This window comes from Drosophila kikkawai, chromosome X, assembly GCF_030179895.1.
Source record: "Drosophila kikkawai strain 14028-0561.14 chromosome X, DkikHiC1v2, whole genome shotgun sequence".
Taxonomy (NCBI): domain Eukaryota; kingdom Metazoa; phylum Arthropoda; class Insecta; order Diptera; family Drosophilidae; genus Drosophila; species Drosophila kikkawai.
The window spans coordinates 19,244,536-19,272,167 of NC_091733.1; the positions used below are offsets into that span (position 1 = coordinate 19,244,536).

Here is a 27,632-nt window from a genome sequence, read left to right on the forward strand (position 1 = left end):
TTAAACGGACTAATGAAAATATTGTTTAAAAAAAACATAACTGCAACTGCCAAAAGACATATTAAAATAATTATTTATTTTACTTTTATTAACGATAGATAATCATCTGCATAAACTGATACCCGTTTGGTTTTCATTAGCCCCCATTTTCCAGCTATTTTCAGCTTTTTTTGCTCCGAAAAAATGACATCACTGGTGAAGAGAGCATTTGAACAAAATTTATATTTAAGCCACCGCAATATACTATCTTTGTTATTTTTCAACCGAGCGCTTGCTACAAGACTTGCGAAAAGAGACAAATATGACAAAAGAAACATTCGTATCCGATTAATTGCCGGGCTAAAATATAAACTAACTTGCTATTGATATTTATCAAAAATACACATTCTGGTTCCCATACACGAGAACACAAAAGAAATCGGATCGCCCTGTCGCAAGCGCGGAACAAATGCAAGTGACTTCTGCTGGTAAATAAAAGTTTGCTTTTCCCATTAAGAAAAACAATAAACTCGAGCGTTAAAGGAATTAAAAACAACGTACAACAACAAAGAGAGGAAAAGTGTGTGTGTGTGTGCATTAGCTTTAAATTGTTCTTGCAATTGAATAGTTAAAATCATTCATTTTTTTCAAGTGTTCGGTGTCATATACATATGTACATATTTACATATACAATACATGGCTCACATGTACATAGGAGACTGGCGGCGAAGGCGTTTGCTGCTCGACTTTTTTTTCAAGTTGCGCCAAAACTAATTTAATAATAACCATTAAAGTTGCATACGTACATATGTATGAGTGAGTGCAAGAACGGTGAAAAATCGAACATCAACGCTCTAAAAAAATGTGGTATACGATGCATGTGTGTGTGCGTGCGGGTGGTGGCAGCGGCGTCGGCAGAGGCAGCGATTGCAGTTGCCAGCACGCATCAAAGAAGTACAAGAAGAAGAAGTAGAAATGGCTGATTGGGGAAGGGAGATATGGAGTTGGTAAAGAGGAAAACAGCAACAAACCCCAGCTCCTGCAGCTGTTTCTCTCCCCCATGTGTGTGTGTGAGTGTGAGAGGGTGTGTGGGTGTTTGCATTTGCATAGCATTTCTGGCATGCAACTTTTCAGTATATGTTTTGTGTGTGCGTGTATATTTATGGAAGCTAGTTTGCCTAAAAGAGCAAAGAAGAGGTGAGATTGGGGCAAAATAAAGTACGTATGTACATACATATATACAATGTATATTTATTCGAGTTTCAAATAGCCGGTTGACAAACTAGCAACAAAAAGCAATTGCAAAATTTGCATCCCATTGAGAGAAATTTTGATTTAAGTACGAAAATTAAAAGCAAACAAAAAATGCTTCCCAGAAATCAAAAGCAGCTGCTGCATTCCAAAAATGTAGTAATAGATTCAAAAATAGATTGAAAATTGAAAAACCTCCCTAAATGGCCGCGTGTGGATTGGCTCTGTTAGTTTCCAAGTGAAGTCTTCTTAGTTTACTTCACTAATTTTTTTGTGAAAATCGTCACGTGTAAGCTTACCAAAATAAAAACAAAACAAAACAAACAGCGAATCGTAATTATTATAAAAAAAAGTTAAATAACTACTGCTATTTGATATCTATTTAAATTTTTAAGCTTTTAGATAAGATACACAACTTATCTTTTTGTGAATTCATTGTAGAATTTCTTGAAAAATTTCCTTCATTATCTAGATAAAAGTTTACTTTGTTTTTCACGAACAGAAAAAGTCCCTGATAAGAAGTCATAGCCAAGGCTTTTTCGGCTCGGTAAACTTTATCGTTAGGATAAACCAATGTAGGGTAAAAGTTTTTACAAGGTAATATTATTTTTTCGGTCAGAGAGCCATTAAAGACTTGACCAAAACCTTTAACAGAAACATACCCTATGTATTGGAATGGTTTTTCTATCCGTTTGTTGTTTACAAATTTACATATTTTTATATTTAATGCTTGGGTTACATATTGAAATTGAACATATACTGCGAAAATAACATGGTTGTCTGGCAATCCATCAATTTTCGATGGATATTCATTTTTCCCAACCCATTTACAAAGTGAATGAGTGATTAAGTAATTTGGTATCTTTTCGCTGTCTTAGTTTTTTTTATTTTGTTTTTTTTTTTTTTGTTTTCAACCCGTTGCCTTGCTTTGGTTGTTTTCCCTTGTTTTTCGAGCATAAGAAAGATATAAAAATTGAATATGGCATATGTTGCTGCCTCTTTATTGTTATTGGTATAATTATTATTTTTTTGTTGCTGCTTTTTGTTTTGTTTACGCGTGGGAAACGGAAATTGGCAAGAAACCGGAGAGAAAAAGTTGCCTCTCCACTTGCTTCACCTTCTAAAACTGCTACAAAGTTATTTTATAATTATTTAGGGAAAGAGCCAATACACTGGGGAACGGCTTAATGTTTGTTTTTTTATTATTATATATGTATACTTTACTATTTTACTATTTTTTCCATTGCAATTAATTTAAATATTATGATAAAAAAAGGTTTTTATAGCTAATTACAGTGTTATTTAATTATATATATATTCTAATTTAACGCTTTAAGCTTTGCTTACCGGGTATTTCATAGTCGTTTACTTTCGTTTTTAAAAGAGCTGTGTTTTTCATTCAATTAATTTCAAGTAATTAAACTATTACGATGCTTACAACTTTATGGCTTGTTGCCAGGGGGACAATTGAGGAAAGGGTGCCTCTATTTTCACTTTTCCCTTTTCTATCGACATTTCGAATTGCCACCGTCATGAACATACATATATGTATACATATGTACATATATGTTCCGCTTCCAATTGGATTACGACCCATGCGACCATAATTTGTCTGCGGGCCAAATACCGATTAGAATCGGCCAAGATAGGGATCGCTGCGGGTTATATTTTATTTACTATTACTACTACTTTGTCGAACTCAAAATACCCTTCTTTTAAATGTTAATATTTAATCTGCGTTATTCTTTGACTTATAACTCTTGTTAAAAGATTTCAATGTAGTTAAAAGATTGCTAGTGTAAAATCCATTCTGTTTAGAAAGTTTTATTAGGATCCTGAACATGCCCCATAGCAAGTCATCTAATTGGAAGGGAAATGCAAACAAATAGGGATATAATATCTTATTGCGATATCTCATTAGATACTTTTACCTCCCACACGATAATTTTACGTTGATTGCGTTTAAGCAAACACCAATCAATCGATGACTTCGATAGAAAATTACCTTGCCACAAAAAAAAAAGGGAAAGAGAAAAGGGGAGAGGCTCTGACCATTAACCACCGCCTTTTTCCCCCATTTCTTTACCTATATATTGTCACTACTGGCCATTGATCCATGCCCCGCTTTTCACCCATTACCCATTGTGGACTCTTCACTCCACCCATTTTCTCTCTCATTTATCAGGTTATTGACATTTTTGCAATAAGAAGTTTAGGTTTTTTAAATATATTCAAGCTACTAAAGTTTTTATAATATATTCCTAAAAGCAATAGTTTTTAGTGCTTTCAATGGGTTAATAAATAGCATAATTAAATAATGACACTTTAAATTTTGCGTCTCTGCTTAAAGGTTTTCATAACTTATACATATTTCCGCTTTAATATTCTGTTTCACTTTATATTTATATATTTTTCATTGTTTTAAAGTTTTTTTTTGTAAATTTTTTTGCGCTTATTTCTCGAGTTGTTCCCATTTTGGTTTTGGTCTTCACTTTTTTTTGGTCTTTTAAGCCAAGTCGCGCTTAGTTGTACATATATTTATTTTGTGCTTGTGTTTGTTTTCTTGTTCGCTGCTGGTGTGGACTTCGTTTTATTTATTGTTGTTGTTGTTTTCTCTTCAAGGCAACAAAACGATGACTTCATCTTCTCTGCCCACAATGTGTGTGCGTGTGGGTGCATTGAAGTTGATTTACCCTTTATCATACATACATATATATATTTTTTAATTGTTTACTAATATTTTATTTTATATTATTTTCTTAATGATAAATTCTTTGTTTCAGTATGTTTTGTTAATTTACCTAAAATTCTTTAAACCGGAGTTTGTGCTTAAAAAAAAAACAGGAAGTTAAATATATTTTGTTTATTTTATATATAATATTAAAATATATAAAATTTATTGATAGTATAAAAAATGTATATCTTTCTTATAACAATCGGAGAAAATTAAATTGAATTTGCATATTTTTGTACACTAAATAAAAACGTAATGAATATATAATTATATTCCAGACAAGTGACAGACTTAACATTAATTTATAACCTTATAATAGATATGCTAAACGTGATAAATTTAATTAACATCTGAATACTATATTTATTTGCTTAAAAAGTATATAAAATATTGTTCTGCAAAACTGGTTTTAAGGGGTCAAAGCTGTTTGTTTTTACTAAAACAAAACTCTACCTTTTGCCAAGAACACAAAAAGATTCGTACCAAGCAAGATATATAGGGTTTAAAGACAGTGTTTAGATTGTGCACTAGAAAAATGATTGATTTTTGGTTTAATTTCATTTTGAATCAAGCTTTAACTTTTAATATTAATTTAATTTTTTTTCCCAATTTTCATACTATGTATTGATTTACTACAACATATATTCGAAGACCTCAAATGTCATTTATACCATGCTTTTGTTTTAATTCCTTTTCTGTCGAGAAAGTGTGGCCTTTGTTTGTTTGCTTGCGTTGCTGATGATGTGTGTCACTTGGCGCTATCATCACTATTATCATCATTGTTGCAGCCAGCATGCTGCCAAAGTGTTGAGTAATCATCATTCCAGCCGACATCACCATCATCATCATCATAGTCAGACTGTCAGTCATCGCTTGGCTGACCGCTTTCAATACACAAAATGCACAGAGGGAAAATACTAGTGATGCCTATTTGATATGGCCATAGTAAAAATTGGTTTTGAGGACTTTATCCAATTTATATGGGGTTTTGGTAATAGAAGAGAAGGATGTGAGACCATAAACTAGTGGGTTCATATAATATGACTATATTTCTTGATTATAGGGACTTTTTATGAGGTATTAGAAATACAAATATCGTTTTAAAACAATATATAATTGTGTGATATAAGCGACATAAAACTTCCAAGAAAGAAACTACCACTAAAATGTGTAAAAAAAATTAAATTTGATTACAAATAAATCAAATTTGATGCCAATTTTTCTTAGTGCATTTGAGACCACGAACTTAGTGACATCAAATTGATTATTTGAATGCCCTTTGTCGTCGTCCCCTCTTGGTGTGTGCGCGTTCCTCTTTCGCGCTATCTGTCCTTCTCGTTGCCTTTGTTTTATTGTCCACAAGTCCAGGCCGGAAATGTTTTGGTTCTGCACACTTCAGACCAACCCCAATATAGAATATACACATATACATATTGGGAACATGCAGCTGTGGTCAAAATAATAGCTATAGCTTTGAATGAAAATATCTTGTGCCATATTTTAGAGCATAGGAACATATTATATTATAGCAATTAAAAAATATAAATAAATACAAAATCTAAAGTAATATATATAATGGTAAACATAAAACAAGAATCTAACTAAATTAGCGTAAAAAATTTTAAAACATAAAATTGTTCTGTTTTTTTTTTTAATTATTATATTTTTCTGTATTTTTTTATTATTTTAATTTTCTAATCTTTTGTTATTATTTATTATTTGTTTTTATTTATTCATGTTCTATTTAATTATATTAACCACAACTGTATTAGCTCTCCCGCACCCAAATTTTTGGAAGCCAGCAAACGAAAACTTTTTGACTTTTCTCACACACATAAGGTGGCTTTATTTTATACATATGTACAATGGATTCATATATTCTCTGAAGAGTTTTGACCAAGTTTTGGTTATTCTGGTGGGATCTTTGTTCTGTGGATTTATTGATGATTTATTAAAAAATTTAATGAATCTGTAGATACAAACTAGAGGTCAGTTGAAGATAGGAATATTATAATATATATTTTTTTTAAATTAGAAAATCACAGAATATATTTGAAAACACTGTAATGATTTTTAACGAGAAAGTTTATACATAAATCGATATATTAACGTTCGATTTATCTCGATATAAATTCGATACTTCAAAATAATATTAATAGAAGGAGATAAATTCATAAAATTTGGATATTTTTCTGTAATATCGATATTTAAAAATTCAATTCGATATTTTATCGTAAAATTCGATCAAAGTTTAAGATATTTGATGCTATTTATTTGTCAATATAAAATATCGAAGTTTTTCTATCAAAATACATTCCTAGACTAGTTCTATTCAAAATGGCACATATATAATTATAAATATGTATATGAATTCTGGGAATTACTGCACAAGCTGAGCAAATTCCCAAAGGTTTGCAGCAATATCGATTATATTATTATTTATTGATTTGCCAAGGCTAAAATTGTCTCACAAAGTAACAATTTGTTATATTTTTGTTTCTCCATCAGCTGCCCAAACGATGCAACAATGTGACATGCGACGGCGATGGCAGCAGCAGCAGCAGCATCATCATCATCATTATTATCGGAGCCGTACTCTATTATTAACTTTTCGAGGAGTCAATGGAGAAACGAAACATCTAGGGAAACAACAAGTGAAACTTTTTAAAGTTTCAAACTAGCGAGGTCTTGCACCAGCTAAAGCTAAGGTGTGCTCCCTTAGTGTTGACATAAACCACTGAGTGGCTGGCTTTCTTATTGTCTCCAAGGTGTGATAACAATTTATTATAAATAATATTAAAGTAATGCGAACATCGGATACAGCCTGCAGCTACAGTTTATACAAGTTAAAAAAATTATTCAAACCATAAATCATTTAAATTATTAATAATTTAAATTAAAAGCTAAAGCGAGGACACCAACCAATTGGATAACGAGAGATCAATATTGTTGGATTTTTACCAAAACAACCCGAAGACAACATATAAGGAGAGTGACAGACTGAAACTAAGAAGGGGAAGGCAGGCAGGAGTGCAAGGAGCAGGAGGCGGGAGCAGCAGCAGCACTGGAATGCCCAGCACGGCGGGCAGCAGTGCCGCCGGCGTTGGCATGGGCGCCCTAATCAACAGCGCTGGCAGCAGCGCCAGCAGTAGCGTCATGGGCATCGGCCTGGGCTCTGGATCTGCGGCGGGCGGCGGTACAGCAGGTGGACCTGGTAGCTCAGGAGGATCGGAGGCAGGAGCTGGTTCCCTAATCGCACAGAGCACGGCTGGCACTAGCGCCGCCAGCAGCGGCACTATCACCTGGGACAACAACGGCACCCTGCGCTCCATCAATCCCGGTGATTGGTCCATCGAACAGTGCCTCGGATGGCAACAGCCGCATCATCTATACTTTCAGCTCGGCTGGGCCTTCCTTTTTCTCGCCTTCCTGGCCCCGCACGGTCCCTACGGTTCGCTGTGGATGCGAACTATGCTCCTCATTGGCTGTTTGATGATGGGCATGCATGGTTATCTGGTTGCCTGCACGCCGGATGTGGTCCTCTGGTCAGGAATGGGAATGGCGGTGAATTTTGTCTACCTGGTCGTGGTGCTGTGCCGGCTGAGACCGGTGAGATTCGAGCAGGAAATTGAGGCGGTAAGTAGAAAGCTTAATGCATTTTTGTTATTGAATTTGAAACAGTTTTGGATATGATAAAAAAGATGCTGTCTTTTAATTTTCTTACTCCTTTTGGATATAAACCCTTTTTAAATATCGAAACAAATATCGACTATATTTATACAACTATCAAATTTATCGAGATATATCGATTTTTCCCCCCCAAAATCTATATTCTAGACATAAAGAAAATATTTGACATATGGATCTAAAATTTTATTATTTTGAAGTTGTTTTTGAGAAATATATTTATATTTATATTCCCCTTAATTTATGTTGTTTCTTAATAGTTCTTATAAAATATCGATATATAATATATATATATAATTCTCAATATATCAATATTTTTTGTATAATTATTTTTTAAAAATGACTCATAAATTAATTTAAATTAATTTAAAACCATTCACCAAAATTACCCTCAAGAAAAACAATTATTTAAATTTTTGCGAAAGATTTCGACTTTGCTTTAATATATTTTTTTTTATTGATTTAAGTTGTGTATTTTTATGTGTTTGTTGTTTTTTGTTTTGTTTTCTTTTCATTGACGTTTCTTGTTTTAATTTAAATATATCATAAATACATAGTTTCGATAAATTAATAAATAACAGAAAAAACACGTACTGAATTTGAGTTATATAAAAAAAAACAATATAATTAATTATTAATTAGGCTATTAATTAATTAATCTGTGTAAATTATTGGCTATCGACTATAGACTAAATGTGCTGCTGCGGTTGGCGGTTGAGAGTGGTGGAGTGGGGTGGGAGGCGGGCTGAGTTTATCACAGGAAATCAGATTGGAAAATCGTAGCAGATGATGTAAATATTGAAATGTAATATTTGCTGTGCGAACTTTCGTTGTTTTTTTTGTTTATTTAAATATAATCAATTGTTCAATATTACTATTTTTGAGAAAAGCACTGAACATTGAAATATACGGTTGGTATTGTGATTTATGTGCCATGGTGATGATGATGTTGACCTATTCTATAAGGAATGCCCAGAGAGAAGTCACTTTCCGATTTCAAAAATTGACAAATTAACAATTGATTCCAAAATTCGTATAGAGATGGCTTATTTTCTTGGGCACCCCTGTTCTCAATTAAATTCTTAGCTATCCGCCTAGCTGAGTGCCTTAGCTGAAATGTATTTTCGATGCTAGAAAATACAATTGCAGACACGTTGTCAGCATGACGGTCATATTGCCAATGGCAATGGTCATGTGAATGCGCCGGAATCCCTTGTGTATACGCTGGTAATGTGGACAATCGACAAGATCGCCCTGAACCAAACTGCCAACCTCCTGGCCACTCCCAATCGCATCCTCGATCCTGTACTTCTCGTGCATAAGTTGCAGCATCGGTGGTACCAGATACAGTCGCACCACCACCTCAATGCCGGTGGCCAGTGCATGGGATCCCATTTGGATACCAGCCGCCGTCGTCCATCCGCTCAAAAAGTATTTGGCATACACGACCAGCATTATTAAGCTGAGCATTGCATTGAGGGCGAAGTACCGCGGGAATAGTATCTGCTGGCACTGTCCGAATACGTGACGTGGCAGGGAGAAATATAGCGAGAGACCTGCAAGGAGGATACAATAAATATATAGATTAGTATTCTGTTATAAAAGTAAAGATCGGTAAAGATGTAGTTACAGTTTGCTTGACTATGACTATGATTATGTATTCTGCTTAAAGATTGAGCGTCGCTTTCAAGAGATTTATACTGAAGACTAAAGATGAACAAGATCAAAGATCAGTGTTGATGATCTTTTCAGAGTTTTGTCGAGAGCAGAGAGCTGGCGATTTTCATTTTGCTTTGACTTTTATGACATTAGGAGGAGTTTTTCCAACCTGTAGATTGTCCTTAGACCTGGTCTTATGATGTATGGATTGCCTTTGATGCTTGAAGTTCTTTTGAATGTGATATGGTTGGGTTACTGATCTAAACATGTTACTTTAATATGACTTTTTTATAGACCTACCAGACACAAATGTCATCCAGATCTGCGACCCAAAGTGGGTGGCAAAGGCGCCTAGATAGACCAATGCCGCTGGTATAGTCGATGGTCTTGCTGTTGCAGGTGTTGCTGTTGCTTCTGTTGTTGTTGTTGCTGTTGCTGATGTCACAGTAGTTGTCGTTGGGTCGATGAGATCGCGTCCCACAGTCATCAGCACAAAGGCCAATATGCCAACGGCTATCAAGTGTGCTGGTTGTGTTGTACGCGTCAGAATTCTGTAAGAGAAGAAAATTCGATATGAATTTAAGTAATTTTTTTTTAATAATCAAACATATTTTAGCATATTAAATTGTATTAAACTTTTTAAAATCAGTTTGAATAATAAATAATCTATGATTACGAAATTTCCTTTAAATAGATTTATAATATTTAAGTTTAAAGTCGGATATAATTATCTAAATCCTATAATAATATCACATGATGTACCTGCCTGTATAAATCCTAATTTAATTATAGAGACTTTTTCTATTGTAAAATATTACTCAAGTCTTAAAATAATTAACTTTTGGATAATAAATAATCTCAAGTGACAAGGAAATTGGCTTCAAATATATCATGTATAATATTTAAAGTCAGTTTCCCCATGATATACCCTACTGCCTAAATAAATCTTAACTTTAAAAAATAGCAATGGCAATCTACTCTCAGATGCGTCTATTCCTAGGAAAGTCGACGCAACACAATCTGTGTACAGAGTCTCGAGTGGCTACCATATAATCGGAGTGGAATCGAACTAGATTTATAAACGCAATCGCAGAGCTCAATTGATTCGGTTATACATAGGTCCGATGGTCCAAACTCCAGATAGATATAGTTGTCGTGGGTTATTACGTAGACACGTGGCCCTCGTCGTCGTCTGATTAGATTCGTTGGTGTCGCGCACAGTGGCGGATCCGGAAAATATGTAGATATATCTAAAGGGGGTGTTGAATATACCCCCCCTTGGATGCGCCACTGTATTGTGACGAACTTGTCGTCGGCCGATCGCGAATTTTTCAACCTCTCTTTCTCGTGTCTACGCATTCGTAGCGTCGTCTGTCTGTCTGCCTTCCTTTCGGGTTTTTGCATATCTGTCTGCCACTATTTTTCTATGTTTCTCAATTTTTTTTTATTTCATTTTTTTTTTGCTGCTTGCTTTTTTTGCATTTTGTTTTTTGTCATGCGGCAAATACAAAGCCAAAGTGGCGTACGTGCGAAAACGCATGCAACCAAATATTGTATATATTTCAAGCGTTGCTCCCTCTTAAATGCGGAGACCAGAACTAAAGCCAGAAACTATAGAAAATATACATAGCCACAATTGCACTTTTGCACAGCTTTCGAATTCGGGCGAATCAGCTGGCGACCGTGAACAGCTGGTGAAACTATATATGAAAAAGACTACAGACGGAATAATTTATAAATAAATGAATTTAAAATAATAATTAGTAACGCAGTCATTTACAAATCATAAACTAGTTTCTAAATCCACAATTTTAGCTGCTATATAATCTAGACTAGAGACACTGCACTAATATTTTGGCCTCATTTGTGACCTAAAAACCCTGATAGCTCTTCCCTTTCAAGTGACGTTATGTATGGAACGCTTATAGAACCCGTTTGCACTTTGCACCTGGGTTGGTGATGATTCAGGGCGTCTTTAGGGGAACTCTATTGACTTGCGAGTTTTCGTCACCGCGTTGCGTTGATCACGAGATAACGGACAAGAGGGGGTGAACTTATCGCATGGCGTCAGGCAATTCGGTCAAGGTAAATAAATATGATACCAACATTTTGTGACCGTATTTATAGATATTTATTCCAATTATAATTAGTAATGCTTGCAGTTGTTAAAATCCCTATGAATCACATTTTGTATTTGTTAGGTAAGGTTTTAGGGATATAAAAACCTTAACAAATTATATATGTTATTGCCTACAATTCCAGACTTTAACGTCACATTCTTGAAATACTTTGGAGTAACGTACGTATCGATATCGTGGATATCACGAGTTTTCCGTCCGATGCCAGTTATTATCAATAAAGTGCTAATAATCATATGATGGTGGTGATGGTGATATGATATGATATTAGATTATTTGCTACTCTGATAAAAAAGAAAACCATTCAATCAAGATCTTATAGACTCTATTAATTAACTCACTTCACTCTTTGGCAATACAAGCTGCTAGATCTACCATTTCTCACTTTAATTTTGATCTAATGACTTTGGTTCCTTAACGGTTGACATTCTGCTAGGGACACACGTGCATTAGTTCTAATTTCCACTCTTTCTTTCTTTTTTAGCTGCATTCTTTCTCTTTAATTTCTGTTTGCATAACGGCATTCGCGCCTAGACAACGTGCAAAAAGCAAATACAACAGCCAGACAGAGTCTATAATAAATATACAATAGGGGCGTGTGATCAGCATGTTCCACCGCCGTGACAACAAACTGATAAGCATTTTCTAATATATTCTTAATACCCTCCCTCTTTCATTCATGCCATTTTCTTATGTCACATGACACAAATTAGGGAAATCTTTGCCTCCAATCAATGACCGCAAAAAGTTGATATTATTTATCATTGAATTTTAAAATACAAATAAATTAATAGGATAGAAAAAAATACAACACAAACTATAACGAATTAATCGAATTAATGAGCTTCCTGCCACTCCCCTCACATTTTTGTACAAGCACGTGAGGCGCGTGCCAAAGTCTACACATTGAATGGTAAACGGATATTGCTATATATTATTAATGTACTTAAGTACTTAATGTATTTACAATTTTTTTTTTAAGAAATGAAAATGTTTGTGTGTTATTTGAAATACAAATTCTTTTAAATAAAATTTTTTTAAGGTTGTAAAGTTAAATAACAAATTTCCTCCTATAAAAAAATATTTATATATAGTGTAGATTTGTTTTACATTTTTTTTTCTTTTTTTATATTCAATTCCTTTTATAATTTCAATTGAATTTCTTTAGGTTTTTTTTTTTTACGTTTTTTGAGAAGAAACTTACGCGTATAAACGACTGGCTTGCAACTGGGCCACCAGACAGGTGATCCGCTCGGACACCTGGCGGGTCATTTGGGTGCCTATGGCCAGAGCATCGTCCATTGAGGGCTCCATCGAGCTGAGCTTGCGCTGCTGCTGCGCTTTCAGAGCGGCTGCTGACAGTTCCGTTATCTCGCCGCTCTCCGCTTCCTCTTTCTGTTGCTCTTTCATCATTTGTTCCTGCTGCTGCTGCTGTTGCATTTTACGGTAGTGCGGGCAGAATTTGAGAAGTTCACTGTTTATGTTGCTATTGAAGCTGGCCCTTTTGACGGCTGTCTCAGCGTTGATTTGTTCTTTAAAGGTGACCTCCGAAACGGTAACAGTTTTGGTCACAGGAGCAACATCGGCGCCGCTATCCTCGCTGTCACTGGTTGCGTCGCTGCTGCTACTGCTGCTGCTGCTCAGTTCGAGGTCCTCCAGTAACTGTTGTTGGCTCCTCTGTTGCTGCTGCTGCTGCTGCTGCTGCTCTTCCGCCTCCTTCTTTTGCTGAAGCTTCTTCTCGCGTTTCTTCAGCGTGTACTTGACGCTGCGCACTGCTTTTGAGGGCATACCGCAAGCCATGTACCGTTCGATCTGCTGCTCGTCGTTGTTTTTCTCCATAATAGCCGAATTGTGGCACATCTTTGCATTGATTTCCTTTCTTCCTTCTTTTTGTTTTACTTTTGTTTCCTTTTTTTAGAGAACACACTCTTTCTTTCTTTGTATTGCTCGCACAGCAAAAAAAAAAAAACCAATCGGTGTTAGTGGTGTAACTTTTTTCGGGGTGTTTTAAACTTTGGGCTTTTGGCGTTTTCTTGCGCTTCTTAAATTTTGTATTTTCCGCGTTTTTTTTTTTTTTTTTTGTTAAAATGGAGACTGGGCTTTGGTTTTGGGGTTTCGGGCTCGGGTTAATAAAGTCTGGGGCTGTTTCTGGGGAGGCCACGACGCGGCGCGCTGAGGTGTGCGAATATTTGAATGGGACGTCGTCGGCGATGCCATTTGGTTTTATATAGCAGCGTTGCGGCGCTGCGGCGCGACGCCAGTTCTTGCGCTTCGCCAACGCCAAAGCTTTGCTTCCGCTCGCGTGCTCGCCTGATCGATCGTTCCTCTCTCGCTTTCACACTCTTTGATCGCTCTCTTTGGCTTTCACGCTGCAGGTTCAATATTTTTGCACTCGGATCAGCTGGTTATCTGTTAAAGCTAAAGGGGGCGGGGTGCACAAAATGGCTCAAGTGCAGGAGTAGCCATTAATTTATTATCTTAAACTGAACAGCATTTTGAATTTCTGGATTTTATCTACATATGTATCTCATACGTTCATTTATATTTCCCAAATTTCCAACTGGAATTAACTTCAGTCTTGCAGAGAGGGAGGCTGTGCCTGCTGCAGGTGTTCTCTTAAACCGTAAGCCCCCAAAGGGAGAGCTTACTTAGTTAAGAGAGCGCGCCTCTGCCAGTTCAGAGCGCCTCAATTAAATCGGGCTGTCACGCTGCAATCGTTTGACATTTTTACCGCCTTATAAGCACCTGACAAATGGGCGCCACATGTGAATAGTTTTCGGACTAACCTTCGGGCGTCCCTTTCTCTCTCACTCTCTCCGTGCCGATCTCCCGGTCTTCCTCTCTCTCTTTCGGAAACTTTCCATCGACACATTTAGTTAGTTTCCTACAAAAAAAATTGCGGGCAGCGAAGAATTTGAATTTCGAAGCAAGCGTAAATTCCTTTGACGTCACAACGCAATCGAGCAATCCCCGATCTTTGGATCTACCAATTCATGTTTTCCAAATGAGTCAACTTGCTAAACTTCGGTGAATACTTTGATTACGACAACTGACGTTGCTTCTGGGAACTGTTCTAATTTCCAATCTATGTGTGGCTTAAAGAAAAAGGTGTTTGGGAAATATCGATTACCCAAAGGCCTAATGTCTCACCTGTGGTATCCCCTAGGGGGTAATAACCCTAAGTGACACTGGAAGACATAGAAAATCACATGACAAAAGAAGTTCAATAGCTAGAATCCAAATTTAAGAAAAGTAAGCTTATTTCTCTGCACTTCCTCTGTCCCATTTAAATTTTGTGACTAAATCTAGACATTTTTAAAGTTAAATAGCTACATACATATATCTAGTAAACGCTATTTAACATGCCATAATTTAAAATTATACCTATTTTTTCACATGTCTTGCAATAATGCAATCCTAGGGTTTGATGAAAGTTCCACTAAACCAAATGAAATCTATTTAAAGAGTCCAAAAGATAAGGATAAGAACGATTGAGTATCAACGTGAATCAGCCACCAAACTCAGTCGTGTTCGTTTTGGATTGCAGGTCAAGGTCCTAGCCAAAAACTGACCACTTTCTTGCATCAGGCCAGAGATCGCCATGCATCACTACCTCCAGAAGTAATGCGCAAAAGAAGGCAAGGCACACGCAATTTCAGACTGGCAAAAAATAGAATAAACAAGCTGATTAGTTTGATTAAAGGTCAGGCCGTAAAGCGAAATTGATTAAGCTATAAGGCTTAATCATGGCCAATCAGTGGACGCACCGGACCCCCAGTATCACAGAGCGAACAGACCCGGGATATACGTTTTATATACGAATATACATATATCCGTTGAGCGATTCTTGAGAGCCACGATGAGTGGCCAAGAAATTGCGATGATCAATGTCACGATGTCTGGCCGCAAATCGGGGGGTCCAAAATCGGAATTAATGCCGACATTTGTATGCACAAAAAGGAAGCGGGAGGCCCCAAAAGCGATCGATGTCGTCTCGATCGGAGAGATCTACGTCCGGCCAAACAAATTGACAACAGAACGCATTGGATTCGAACCGCAATTAGATAATGAGCAGTTTTGTGGGCACAGCCAACAACACCAGGGGAATCGTATATAGAAAGGCACTCTCCATGTATAACTTATCCGATTTGCCGGCACCGAAAATCCTCTTGTTATGTCGCACACGTTCCCCAATCGTCGGCGTCGGCGGCTCCAAAAAAAAAAAAGCAACAAAAACCCTACTAATGAATGAATCTCAAAATCAAATATCTGGAAATGGTAGAGTCAATCGATCAAATGCAACGATCAATAATAAGCAAGGGAATAGTTTTTTCAATAAAAATCTAAAGCAAGAAAGTTACAAAATCAAATACTTCAAGTGATCAGCTGCTCCGATCCATCAATGAAAAATATTACAAAACATATGATTAATTTCAAGATAAAGCACACAATTTTTTAGATATGCTATGTCTATTTTAAACACATACTTTTAATATATCAAGAGTGAATATATGATAATGGTGATCAATAAAGTGTAGTTTCTTACGATATTACAGATACATTTAAAAATAAATAATAAAGAAATGAGATATAAACAAGTATTCAGCAAATATTAGTATAAGAAATCGTAAACTGTTGTTGCCGTAGATTTACTAATTTTCTTTACCTGCAATGTACCAGCAATCGCAAAACGAGTTATTTTCGTTTTACACTTAGAATCACAAAAATATGTGGATAAGTTTCTTTTCGCATGCCTCTGAACCTGCAATGCACAAGCAATAGCAAATGAGAGTTTCTTTTTAAACTCTGAGGGAGAGACGAGGGAGAAAAAGAGACGAAAAATGAGAGTGTTGGACTGTTTTAATTTCATTTTTGTACGGTTTTAAGAGTTTTAAGAGATTTTTTAAATTAGTGCAAATTTGGTGTCGTGTATTTTTAAACCGACAAAAGTCGGTGTGGCGAATTTCAATTTATTTGCCTAAAATGTGGCGGACGTGCCCGGCCGTATTTCGCGTCATATGATTGTGGCTGTGATTTCTTTTGGCACCTTGACGCACCACAGTATTGTTGAGGAGCTCTGATGAAAGACGTCCGCGTGTCCACGTCTGCGTCAGCATCAGGCATCAGTTGTCCATCGTTGTGATGGCTCTCGTCCAACAGATACTTATGATAGGAAAAATATTTTGTACCTCACACGCCCCCTCCCTAGCGGAATCCACCCACGCGCCTTCACTTGATCATTGTCCGAATTCCCCGTGTAATCCCTATGATGGAAAAGCACACACAAAAGCAAACAAAAACGACGGCCCACGTGATAAGGGAAGATATAGACGTCCATTTCACCCAAATGCCTTACCCCCATTCTTGAGCATGAGTCATATAGGGTTAAGTTTTTGAAGAGAAGTTTTTTGAGGTAGATAAGTACAAAAAGTACAGTAAAAAGTTAAACCAATTTTATAATCAAAACCTCTTCAAAAATATAGATCAACTGGTATTTCACCATAAATGGTTTCGTTTTCGGAGCGTCAAAGTTTGCGTCCACAACTCTTTTGCTCATGATAAGAGACCGATTTAAGCCAGAGAGGTAAAGAGCGAGAAAGGGGGAGCGTTTGCTTCTGTTATCACAATAAGATGGTTGTTTACGGGGCGTTGAATTGTTTACTCCATTGTTTTTACACGATTGACTTTACGTGTGCACATATTTATTTTTTTTATTATCTTTTTACAACCCACTGTTGCCGACTGCCTTATGGCCTGGGACTTTCGCTCTCTTAATCAAAGAGAAACTGCAATTGTTTGGTTTTATTTACTCTCTTTGCCTCTCATTTCTTCGACCTGCCACTTACCACCTGTCCTCTCCTATGATCTCTCCATATAGTATATATTTAGGCAGGTCAGTTAAGAGCTAACCAAAGGCGGAAAAAAAGATTTAAAAGATAAAGAAAAAAAGAAAGAGCAACATCATTGATTGGGTGAAGAAAGAGAGCAACATCATCGATCGAATAAGGAAGTAATTAGTGTCAAGCTTTATAAGCTTCAATTTTTCCCCTGGGATGCTCCAGAAGAATTTCTTGCGATTAATTGGAGTCTTCTTATGAATAATTGTTGACATGTCGAGCAGATAAGGGAGAAATCAATTCATACAAATTTCCAAAGACTTCGCCTGTCATTATTTATTAAATCTTTCGGGTCTAATTAGCTTTTATGACTGCACAGAGAGAAATACAATTTGGGAGGAGAAAAGCTTTCAATTTGAGAATTTTTTGTTTCCTTTTTGAAAACTGTTATAATTGTATAACAGTTTACAAATTTAACATAAAGTTTAATATAAATTATGTCATTCAAGGAAGAGTCCTATACATGTTTCTTGTAGAATAACATTTTTCTTAGTATTCCACTTTATTTTTTGTAATATACCAGTTTTTTTTTTGTCGTTTTTCTAATTTGAAACTATGAATGTGACCTTATTGCTTATCATCTGATCCGATTGTATCCAAAGTTGAGTAGCATTATCTCTGGCCAACGATCGCTCGCAAATTGTTTCTGCTCGGTTTCGGCTTTAGTTGAGTTGTAATATTTTGTTGGAATTCGTGTGTTCGCTTTCATTGATTTCAATTTGCAAATTGCGAGCGAACTCAACGGAATCCGCACTTTGTTTCCCACAGCATAGGAATAACGACCCCATGCCCATCCCCGTTCCGAGTGGACCCGGCTCTCCCATTTTCCAGTTCCCAGCCAAGTTCCCATCCACACATCAGTTCAGTATCATCAAGAGGCTGATAATCAGCAGTACACAGACAAAAAAAAAACAAAACAGTGCTACTAATAGCTCAAAATTATTTGATTAAAAATGTATAGAATTTTATGTAAAATTAATTCTATCAAATGAATTCATTTATTATTTATAATTAGTTTGATAATTTATTTATATATTTATTTTGTAAAATGAAGTATATATTTTTCCCTGTGCATTTGTATCTGGGGCTGTCTTTGCCCCTGGATTCAGCTTCTGCGGCTCTTCTCCTCTCACTGTTGCTGTGGATTTTTATACTTTTTTTGTTTGATATTTTTTTATATTATTTTTAGTACTTTTTTTTTCTGCTGTTTTGTATTTTGTGGCTCTCTGAGCTTGGCTTAGCTCTGGCCTACGTGACTCGGACATTTGCGGCAATGTCCGACGACCAACTGGCGGCGACTGGCGGCCGGCGACCGGGCGGCGACTGTTGCAAATCGCAAAACGATCCGCTGGATTCACTGAATCCGCCACCAAAAACCTGCCCCGGATCACAATTTGTATGTCCGCCCCCTTCCCGTCAGTGCCCTGTGCTAAACTTTTGATTATGTTATTTATTTATTTTGCAAACTCGTTAATGTTTAATGTTATTGCTTGTCGTTGTGGCTGCCACTGCCTCAAAATACTCAAAAAAAAAAAAAAACGACAAAAATGCAATCAGGAGGTAGGGAGACTCTGTCTGACTAAAGCATTACTAATTTTGTAGTGTTCTAAATTTAGCTGGTGTCTAAATTATGTTTTGTTTTGCATATATATGTATATATTATGATTTTATTGTGTATTAAAATAATAGGGGTTTGAAATCTCTATAATATGCGTCTAAAAGTATGCAATAAAATCTTAGAATTTTGATTAAATTTTTTCTTTAAAGTTAGAAAGTGATATTTCAAAATCCAAGCGTAATTTGTATTTGATGAATCGTTTGTTTATTGTGACAGTTTTTTTAATCTTTTAATTAAAACAGTTTCCAAAAGTTTAAAAAAATTCCCTATTGTGGACTTGATACATATCATTGCATACTTTTTGACACATTCTAAATTTCTTTTACCAATAAAAAAGGAGATTTAATATATTTAGGATTTATTTATTTGAGAGATATAATTTGGTCTAATATACCCTGAACTTTGGGTAGCGTCCAAACAGTTGAAAGTTGCCAACGTTTCAAGTAGCTCGCAATGCGATCGCCTCCCATGGTTGCTACCCCCAGCGGCGTGTGTGTGTGGAAGGTGGGGGCTGATTGGGTTTTAAGTTTGTGGAGAAGGGGCATGGGCGCGGGTCTGTCTTAACGGCTGCGTCAGCAAATCGCACAATATTTTTGCATAGCAACAGAGAAGCGACGCTGTTGTTGCCACCACGGGTCTTACATTTTGGACATGTGATCGCTGGTGGGCCCAATCTGGCTGGCCTCTGTGGGTCTCAAGCTCATCCACCACCACGGCAGGTTCTAGCACATGAAAATATACACAAAAAAAAAAAAAAAAAAAAATAATAATAATAAATAAAAGAGCTTAAATAATTTTGTTTTTTTTTTTTTAATTAAAAATTTGATAATTTATAATAATATTTATATTTTAAATGCTAGAGAAAAATTATGTAAAATATTTTCGATATATGTATATTAAGGAAAACTAAAAAAAATAAATAATACAATAAACTATATCGATAAAAATATTCTTACAAAAATATCGTAAAATTGATTTATTTATCGAAAAATTTCACAATTCACGATTTAATATTGATATTATCAATAAATATATCTGGTTAAGGGTTTTAATATATTTATTACTTTATTTTTCGTATTATATTATCAGATATATCAAAAAGAATATCGATTTATCGATCATATGTATCTATATCGCAAATATTAAAATATCATCGATACTGTATTGATATTTTAATATTAAATACAACTTTTTTCGCTAATTTGTTATATCTAACATGTATATTTCCGCTCAGTGTATGCCAAAGTTAATAGCAGGTAAATAGAGCAGTGGGAAAAGGGGCGCGATTATGGGTTGTTGTACTTGATGCAATGCAAAACAGTTAGCACTCGCGATCAGCGATAATATTTATTTATTTGCATGCTCCAACCGATTATTGTTTGCTGATTTGTTTGATTTTTTCTTCTCTTTTTTTGTTGATCGTTGACAACAGAGAAGCTCTCAAGTCTTAGACAGAAAATTGAAATCTGTTAAAAAGTCTAGGGGAGTTTCCACTCCATATTGGGATTGGAAATCGTTTTATTTATTACAAATGACAGCAAATTATGCGCATATAAACTTGACGATTTATGTGAACACATCGGGAACAAAAAACGTAGTATGACTAAGCAAAACCATTTGCGGGCTGTTAATGTTAATCAATCTCTGAATTGTTGGATATAGTTTTTAAGAGACCGAAGGGAATACTCTATAGAAATCGATCTATTATCAGCTAATAGGAAAAATATATAATTTGTATATTATTTAGATTGCGTAAATATTTATTTTTAGAGCGAGAGATTAATTCTGATTACTAGTTTTAATTGAGATTAATTCTTATCCTCATCGTGTGTGTGATTTTTTTATTTTCAGGTTTACCTGGCGCTTTTCCAGCCTTTGCACGTGACCCGCCATCAGTTCAAAAAGGTGCTCAACTGCATGAAGGTGATACGTGCTCTGAAGTACCAGGAGGTTTATGCCCAGGAGAAGGTCACCAAGGTCGACAGCCTGTCGCTGGTGCTGAGCGGCAAGTGAGTGTGTTGAAGAGTCATGCAGTCTGACTGAGATGACACATTCCCATGAAAAGAAATGAATCGAAATGCATTGCTTCTTTCCGCAGATTGGTGGTGTCACAGCATCAGAGAGCCCTGCACATTGTGTTTCCCCATCAGTTCCTAGACTCGCCGGAATGGTTTGGCGTCTCCACCGACGACTACTTTCAGGTGGGTGTGGTCAGCACTTTTTGCGCTTACAAGTATTTCAATAACTCTGATAACTCTCTGTGAAACAGGTCTCCATTATGGCGATGGAGGAGTCGCGGGTGTTGATTTGGCACCGCGACAAGCTCAAATTGTCAATTATGGCCGAGCCCTTCTTGCAGACCGTCTTCGATCACATTCTAGGCCGTGATGTGGTCAAGAAACTCATGCAAGTCACCCAGGTAAGGATTGAGTTCATTTCAATTTCAATAAATAAAAAAATATATATCCAGAGGAAAACTTCGACATGATACATATTTTGACATAAATATTAAACTCAATATCATAGCAAAAGTATCGTAAAAGAAATCGTAAATATATCGTATTTTAAAATATCGAAAAATATATCGATATATAAGAAAAATATTCATATCGAAAAATATCTATTTTTGAAATAGAAATTTTTTCCAAATATATCGAACTATAAAAAAATCAAATATATCAAACACAATATCCATTGATCGTAACAAAGTTAAAATATCGATGCATATACATCGATAAATATAGATTTATTCATTTTTGAGTATTTAAAGGCACATTTTTAAAAGGATTTTTTATCCCATGTCAATAAAACAAATAAGAAACAAATGTAAAATGAAAAGAATATTGTATTACCGTATTATTTAATTAAATTTTTTTCCTAGGTGAGCGAGTCGATAGCCAGCAATGGCTTCCTGCCATCGGGTGGATATGCAGAGGATGCTGAGGACAAGCCCATGTTGATACTCAAAAAGAGTGTGGACGTGGGCCATGGACTAACGGCCCTGATCAATAGGCAGCTCCAGGGTGAGTGCCACTCCCATAATTCTCTCTCTTTGTCTCTCTCTTAAGATTCCCCCTATCCTTAACCTATACAACTGCGGCTAACAAAATAGTATCAAATAATAGTAAAGATTATATCATTCATATTAAGTAAAAACCACGTTACTAACATATTTCCAATAATTTTTTAAAAATTTTAAAAAAATTATATTGTTAAAATGCAGTCCTACTTTTTTACAACAAACATTTTAAAACTTAAAGTCTCTAGTATTTTTGTTTTTTTTTTGTTTAATTTTTATTATATAGTAGGGTTTCTTATTCAAAAACGAAATAAAAATTCAATAATAAGAACTACTGTGAATATTAAACCTGTTCAGAAATTTGAAAATACATTAATACATTAAATTTAAGAAAATACTATAGTTGTGGCCGCTGCTGTGTAGTGAAATATTTCTAGATGTGTTTTTCCTTTTCCTCTTTTGGGAATCTTTGTTTTCAACTGCAGTTTCAATGAATTTCTGTCGCTGCTTTCCCCCTCTCCCCCCCTCTCTCTTTCTCTCTGTGTGTGCACGCAAGCTTTTTGCTTTTAACGGGGCTTCTTGCATGGCCAAAAAATAAACCGAAAACCTCCCTTCTCACTTAAACCCTGTAATTATAGTTTTAAATATTTAGAATATATAAATCTTAATTTAATTAATTATTTTATGTTATGTGCATTTTGTGATTTTTCGTTTATTTTTTTCTGTTTTGTTTACATTTTTTCTACGCAAAAAAAAACAAACAAACAACAACAAAACTCTAATTTTAGAAGAGCATGTTCCTTTACTTGGTCGCACGTACAAACAACAACAACAACAACTACTGCAACAACTAGAACCACAACAACCAGAAGCCACAACAAGCGCCACCAATATCGAGCAAAGTGCAATCTGAAAATATTATGCAATAAATACGAATACTTGCCGAGAATAAAGAATAGAATCCAAACCAGAAAAAAAAGAGATAATAAATCTATTGCACGCGCACCCACGCACGCACACACGGAGCCTCCTCAGTCAGTCATCGAACCTTCAATCCAATCCCAACTCTGACTATCCATCATCAATCATCGCGAACATCAGCAACAAAGGCAACAATCACCGATTACCGAAAGAGCTGCCTCCGATTCCATTGGCACATTTTTTTATCACATTCTGCCAAATGTACATATTCTTTTAATCTTGGAAATTCTAAGGAAAAGTGAAAGAATTCTAATATTATGACAGAGTCATTTGCCACAGAGTAGGGGTAGATATCGAAATTTATCGCATTTAACCTTAAATTATCGATATTTTTATTGTTATTACTATTCAATTTATTTGAATGTTTTATGTTATATGATTCTTTTCTATACTTTGGTATATCAACATATTAAATATTACAAAATAACTTATTTCGGTAATATCCATATTTTTTCGATAATATTTTATTCATTTGTTTTCCCTTTCAATTATATTTGTCTGGTATATTAAACAGATTTTAATTTAATTATTTGTATACGCTTAAATATATATTTTTTAACTTTAAAATATCGACTTATTGATCTATTTTGGCGTCAAATATCGATACTGTTTCGATAAATTAATCTAAAAGTGTAAAGGTGCAATTTTTAAATCATTAACTATTTTGTTTGCAGATAATTCATGAAAATTAAAGGAAAAAAAATAATAAGCTCACATGTCGCTCTAAAATGTACATTTGCTCGGGAAAATATATGTGTTAAAAATGTGACAATGGAATATTAGGCCATTAAATATCTTTAAAGTCATTTCATACTTACGTAGCATAGCAACTATATAGTAAACACACTAATCAAAATAATAATAATCCATCTAATCATTCTAATAGCCAATCTTTGTACAACCCAAAACAGATTCGATGATTTTTTATGTAAACTTTTTAGCTTATTATTAAACAAACACACACACTCCTCGTCACTCCAGCAATTGTTCAGCATAAAATTTCCATCGCAGCGGAAATGTACTCAAAAAGAAAGAAAAAAAAAATCCTTACCAAAAAGCAATCATTTTTAGTTACAGTCTAAAACCAGTTATTGAAGTTTTCAATTTATGTTCAGTTCAAACATTTATTTTGACTTATCATGGCTGTGTGCATTGAGTTTGTAGTTAAACAAGACACTTGATTGCTCACGAATTATAGTTATAGTTGGAGTGGGCATTTCTCGATTAGACGGCTCAAACCAAGGTTTTGGACTTTAAATTAATCGATTATTAGACAACTTAAAGCTGAGGTCTTGAATATAAATCAGCGTTTAGCAAGATCAAATCAAATTATATCAACAATATCCATAAAGAGATTAAAAATTGCAATTGTACAGAGTAATTTTGTAGTAAACATAATTATTTCATATATATTTTGGGAAGAAGAAAACGAAATTAAAAAAAAAAAAAAAAATGCATTTAAATATGTTATTATCAGTTTATCGGGTTATATCAAAAAATAAAGATTCTCAACGCTTTGTAAATAAATTAGAAGTTCTTTTTTTAAACTTCAAATATAGTTTCAAAATCATTCATCTTTTGTAAAAGATCTTATATTAAAAATATGGATAATTAACAAACAATCGATAACAAACAAAAAAAAACGTTACTCATCTTATTATATTATCTCTGTTTTTGTTTCTTAAGTGCAAAAGTTTAGATTCGAAAATCAGATACCTTTTGGAGTTTCATAATGGAAATTTACTGTGCTGGCACACAAAGACCCCTATAAAAATTATTATGTCTTTAACACATTATTATTTTAATCTCTTTTATTAATTTTATGCACTTGATTTGTTTATTTTTTTTTCTTTATTGCTGATTTTATTTGCATACAAATTGAGCTAACAGAAAGCGTGAAAACTAATTAAAAAATAAAAACGAATAATTATTGGGATAATGTAAGAAATAGCATAGCCTAAGTCTCTGTATATACATATTTACATATAGAATATATATGACCAATAGCTTATTAAATCTTTACATATATCTTATGTACATAACCCCCTTAACCAATATCCAATGTGTAATGAACGAAACGAAATCAATGTGAATGTGTAAACAAGCCAAAAACAAAAGCTAATAAACGAATCACTCGCATACGAGTATGTATGTTATATTGAGATAAAGTATTTGAGATAATACCACGGATCGGGAGACGGAATATATCATGTGCCAGAGGCTAGGCACGCGCGCTCAACCAATTTGACATCATTATTAGCATTATTTTGGCGCAAATGGCATTGATTTGTTTTTTATTTTAATTCGCAATTATTTGGTCAGCCGTCGCTATGGGAAAACAGAAAAACAATAACAAATTATATATGTACGTAAATATATTTGTTTTTTAATTGTTTGCCGCGTGTTAATTGTCTGGGGATACGTTTTTGTGCAGTGTAAGGGAGTGTCTTTGTAAGCAAAACAAAAAATACTTAAGCATTTCCATAAAGTTACACACAAAGTGCAGCCGACAATGATGATATTACTATATATCAAAAGTATTATTTGGTGCTAAAACTTTGCTTAAAAACTAGAGGAGTTAATGCTACTTAAAACTGGGAAATACGATGATAAAGGATTAAAGGATTTTCCATAAAGCTTTATTATTTTTAAAACCTCCAAAAAATATGCCCAAAAGTATGCAACAAAATTTTAGTAGGTCAGTGTTTTTTCATTCCCCAAAATTGTAAATCCTTTCATCAAAATATATTCACTTGTAGAGTCTAGCACATATTTTATTTACTTGATTTTTGGAATTTCATTCGATTTATATAAAAAAAATATAAAAATGAAAGTCTAGGATTTATGTGTTACCTTCATACATATATGAACATTACTATATATGTATGTGTCTGACTTCACATTCTGGATACCCCCCACCCACCTTCTATATATTCTACGTTCTACAAATTATATGTATGTATGTGTTTGATTTGTGATAAAATTTATGTATTTGATTTTCTATTTTTTCGGTGACTATAATTTTGTTGTATGTCTAACGTAAACGTTCCAAACCAAACTCGCATCATAAACGTTAATCAACAACTACAACAAAACTACAACCAACACCTACAATCCAAACCAACAACAACATCCAAAAACAGCACTGCCCAGGATATCGAAGTACTACGATTGCGGTAAGTTGATAAACCCAATAAAAAGGATATATATATGTATATATATAGCCTCGAATTGAAATAAAAAATTACAATATCTTAAAGAAGATGAAAATATATTGAAAAAAGGCAAAGAAAAATCTTTAAGGCTCTGCTTTTCCATTCAGTGTTTAAGTCCCTGACAGATATTTAATCATAAAAGCTAATCCTTTGTCTAACCGCTGGTAATTTTTTCCGATCGTCAAAGACTAAACACAGAGTAAGAAGACACAACGCACTCTACTCAAAGCACCGGTAGCGTTTGGCTATCTAAAATGTTATTTCTTCGAGTCGCTGTCTTTTTCGCTGTCAGATAAAGTCCCCGCTAAAAGATTTGTTGTTCTATGGTGTAGATGTGGGAATAACATTGACAGGGACCCATCAAATTTTTTCGGTTCGATAAAAGAATAGCTATAATCGATTATAAACAGCACCATTCCTTCATGTTCAGATAAATTTTACGAGACTGGAAAATCGATATCCTTATTCTAGTTAATTTAGTAAGGCCTTCAGCCACATTTATAAAGCATATTTGTACATGAGTGAACAATAATTAAAAATTATTTCTAATAAAGCAAAACGAATTCAATTGATGAAGCATAATATATGTGGACATAAATTAGAAAAGTATATGTATAATAATTTTATTACATTTTTGATGTGCCTTGTTTTTTGTTTGGTTTGTTTAGTGAAAAGTCATACCTAATAAATTAAACTAAATATATTTAATTTATGTTCAAACCAAAATTAAATAACAAAATAATATAAAAATTCTGTCCGTTCTTTGTTAAATATTTTTGTTAAATTTTGTTCAAAAGTCCTGGGGCAAGGGGTTTCTAAACTAAATGCCGCATAGCAGAGTATGTACTTATGTTAGTCGTGTGTGTATCTGTCTCTTTCTCTGTCTATAAAACTATCTATCTTTCTCTGAGTCTGTGTTACAATTTTTGTAGTGTGACCATGCCTAGTTTTGTTGCCCAAAAAGCTTTTAGATTTGTGCATGCGTTCTACAGTGTTATATCCACTTTCCTGAATAAATGTAAAGAGCAAACAATTAATATAACATTAAATAAAAAAAAATACATTTTAAATCAATTGTTAAATATGATCGCCGAATATACAATATAATATAAATTTTCCTTGAGATTTCATTAAAATAATTATGTATATAACTCAAGGTATTTTCCTATTTTCTTTTTTTCTTTTCGGTCTATATTTTAGCTGGGGATCCCAACTCCTGGCGCCTTGGAAGGATTGATGAAACTGATCATGAGACGGCCGTTTGAGAGGGATCGACGACGAATTGTTTAGACTTGTGTGTTTTGAGTATTATTAGATGTATATTTTAGGCCATACGCTGAGGAAACGGAAGTCCCGGAAAAGAAAACAACAAAACTAAAAGCCATGATTCGTTATACAGAATTATTTATATATACATATATATATATAGATAATTGAAAATTTAAATTTGGGTA

At 34.6% G+C, this 27,632-nt stretch overlaps 2 protein-coding genes across 6 annotated transcripts; one reads left to right on the forward strand and one right to left on the reverse strand.

The window, feature by feature from the left end:
- The first annotated feature begins 231 nt into the window (after nucleotides 1-231).
- On the forward strand, nucleotides 232-27,600 carry bves (popeye domain cAMP effector bves). 4 transcript variants are annotated; one of them, XM_017166068.3, is made up of 8 exons: nucleotides 232-467; nucleotides 6,473-7,600; nucleotides 20,815-20,972; nucleotides 21,062-21,164; nucleotides 21,233-21,382; nucleotides 21,845-21,986; nucleotides 26,107-26,139; nucleotides 27,379-27,600. In XM_017166068.3, the coding sequence occupies exons 2-8, from the start codon at nucleotides 7,034-7,036 to the stop codon at nucleotides 27,441-27,443; spliced, it is 1,218 nt and encodes a 405-aa protein (XP_017021557.1). In that variant the 5' UTR covers nucleotides 232-467; nucleotides 6,473-7,033; the 3' UTR covers nucleotides 27,444-27,600. The 4 variants fall into 4 exon arrangements, with proteins under 4 accessions (XP_017021557.1, XP_017021554.1, XP_070144269.1 ...); XM_017166065.3 differs by lacking the exons at nucleotides 26,107-26,139; nucleotides 27,379-27,600 and adding an exon at nucleotides 22,771-25,133 and having other exon boundaries at nucleotides 235-467; nucleotides 6,473-6,732; nucleotides 6,868-7,600; XM_070288168.1 differs by lacking the exons at nucleotides 26,107-26,139; nucleotides 27,379-27,600 and adding an exon at nucleotides 22,771-25,133 and having other exon boundaries at nucleotides 235-467.
- LOC108074157 (kinase and exchange factor for Rac A) lies at nucleotides 8,056-13,650 on the reverse strand. 2 transcript variants are annotated; one of them, XM_017166064.3, is made up of 3 exons: nucleotides 12,653-13,649; nucleotides 9,611-9,861; nucleotides 8,056-9,207 (listed from the first exon to the last, which is right to left on the reverse strand). In XM_017166064.3, the coding sequence occupies exons 1-3, from the start codon at nucleotides 13,306-13,308 to the stop codon at nucleotides 8,759-8,761; spliced, it is 1,356 nt and encodes a 451-aa protein (XP_017021553.1). In that variant the 5' UTR covers nucleotides 13,309-13,649; the 3' UTR covers nucleotides 8,056-8,758. The 2 variants fall into 2 exon arrangements, with proteins under 2 accessions (XP_017021553.1, XP_070144247.1); XM_070288146.1 differs by lacking the exon at nucleotides 8,056-9,207 and adding an exon at nucleotides 9,291-9,539 and having other exon boundaries at nucleotides 12,653-13,650.
- Nucleotides 27,601-27,632: the final 32 nt, after the last annotated feature.

What these genes read in the sequence shown, in the direction of transcription:
- bves (XM_070288168.1), top strand. Translation starts at nt 7,034, where the DNA reads ATGCCCAGCACGGCGGGCAGCAGTGCCGCCGGCGTTGGCATGGGCGCC. An exon ending in TCGCTGGTGCTGAGCGGCAA is followed by an intron (nt 20,973 to 21,061) that starts GTGAGTGTGTTG and finishes TTCTTTCCGCAG; the next exon opens with ATTGGTGGTGTCACAGCATC. An exon ending in GATCAATAGGCAGCTCCAGG is followed by an intron (nt 21,987 to 22,770) that starts GTGAGTGCCACT and finishes CTCTAATTTTAG; the next exon opens with AAGAGCATGTTCCTTTACTT.
- LOC108074157 (XM_017166064.3), bottom strand. Translation starts at nt 13,308, where the DNA reads ATGTGCCACAATTCGGCTATTATGGAGAAAAACAACGACGAGCAGCAG. An exon ending in CAAGCCAGTCGTTTATACGC is followed by an intron (nt 9,862 to 12,652) that starts GTAAGTTTCTTC and finishes CTTCTCTTACAG; the next exon opens with AATTCTGACGCGTACAACAC. An exon ending in CTGGATGACATTTGTGTCTG is followed by an intron (nt 9,208 to 9,610) that starts GTAGGTCTATAA and finishes TCCTCCTTGCAG; the next exon opens with GTCTCTCGCTATATTTCTCC.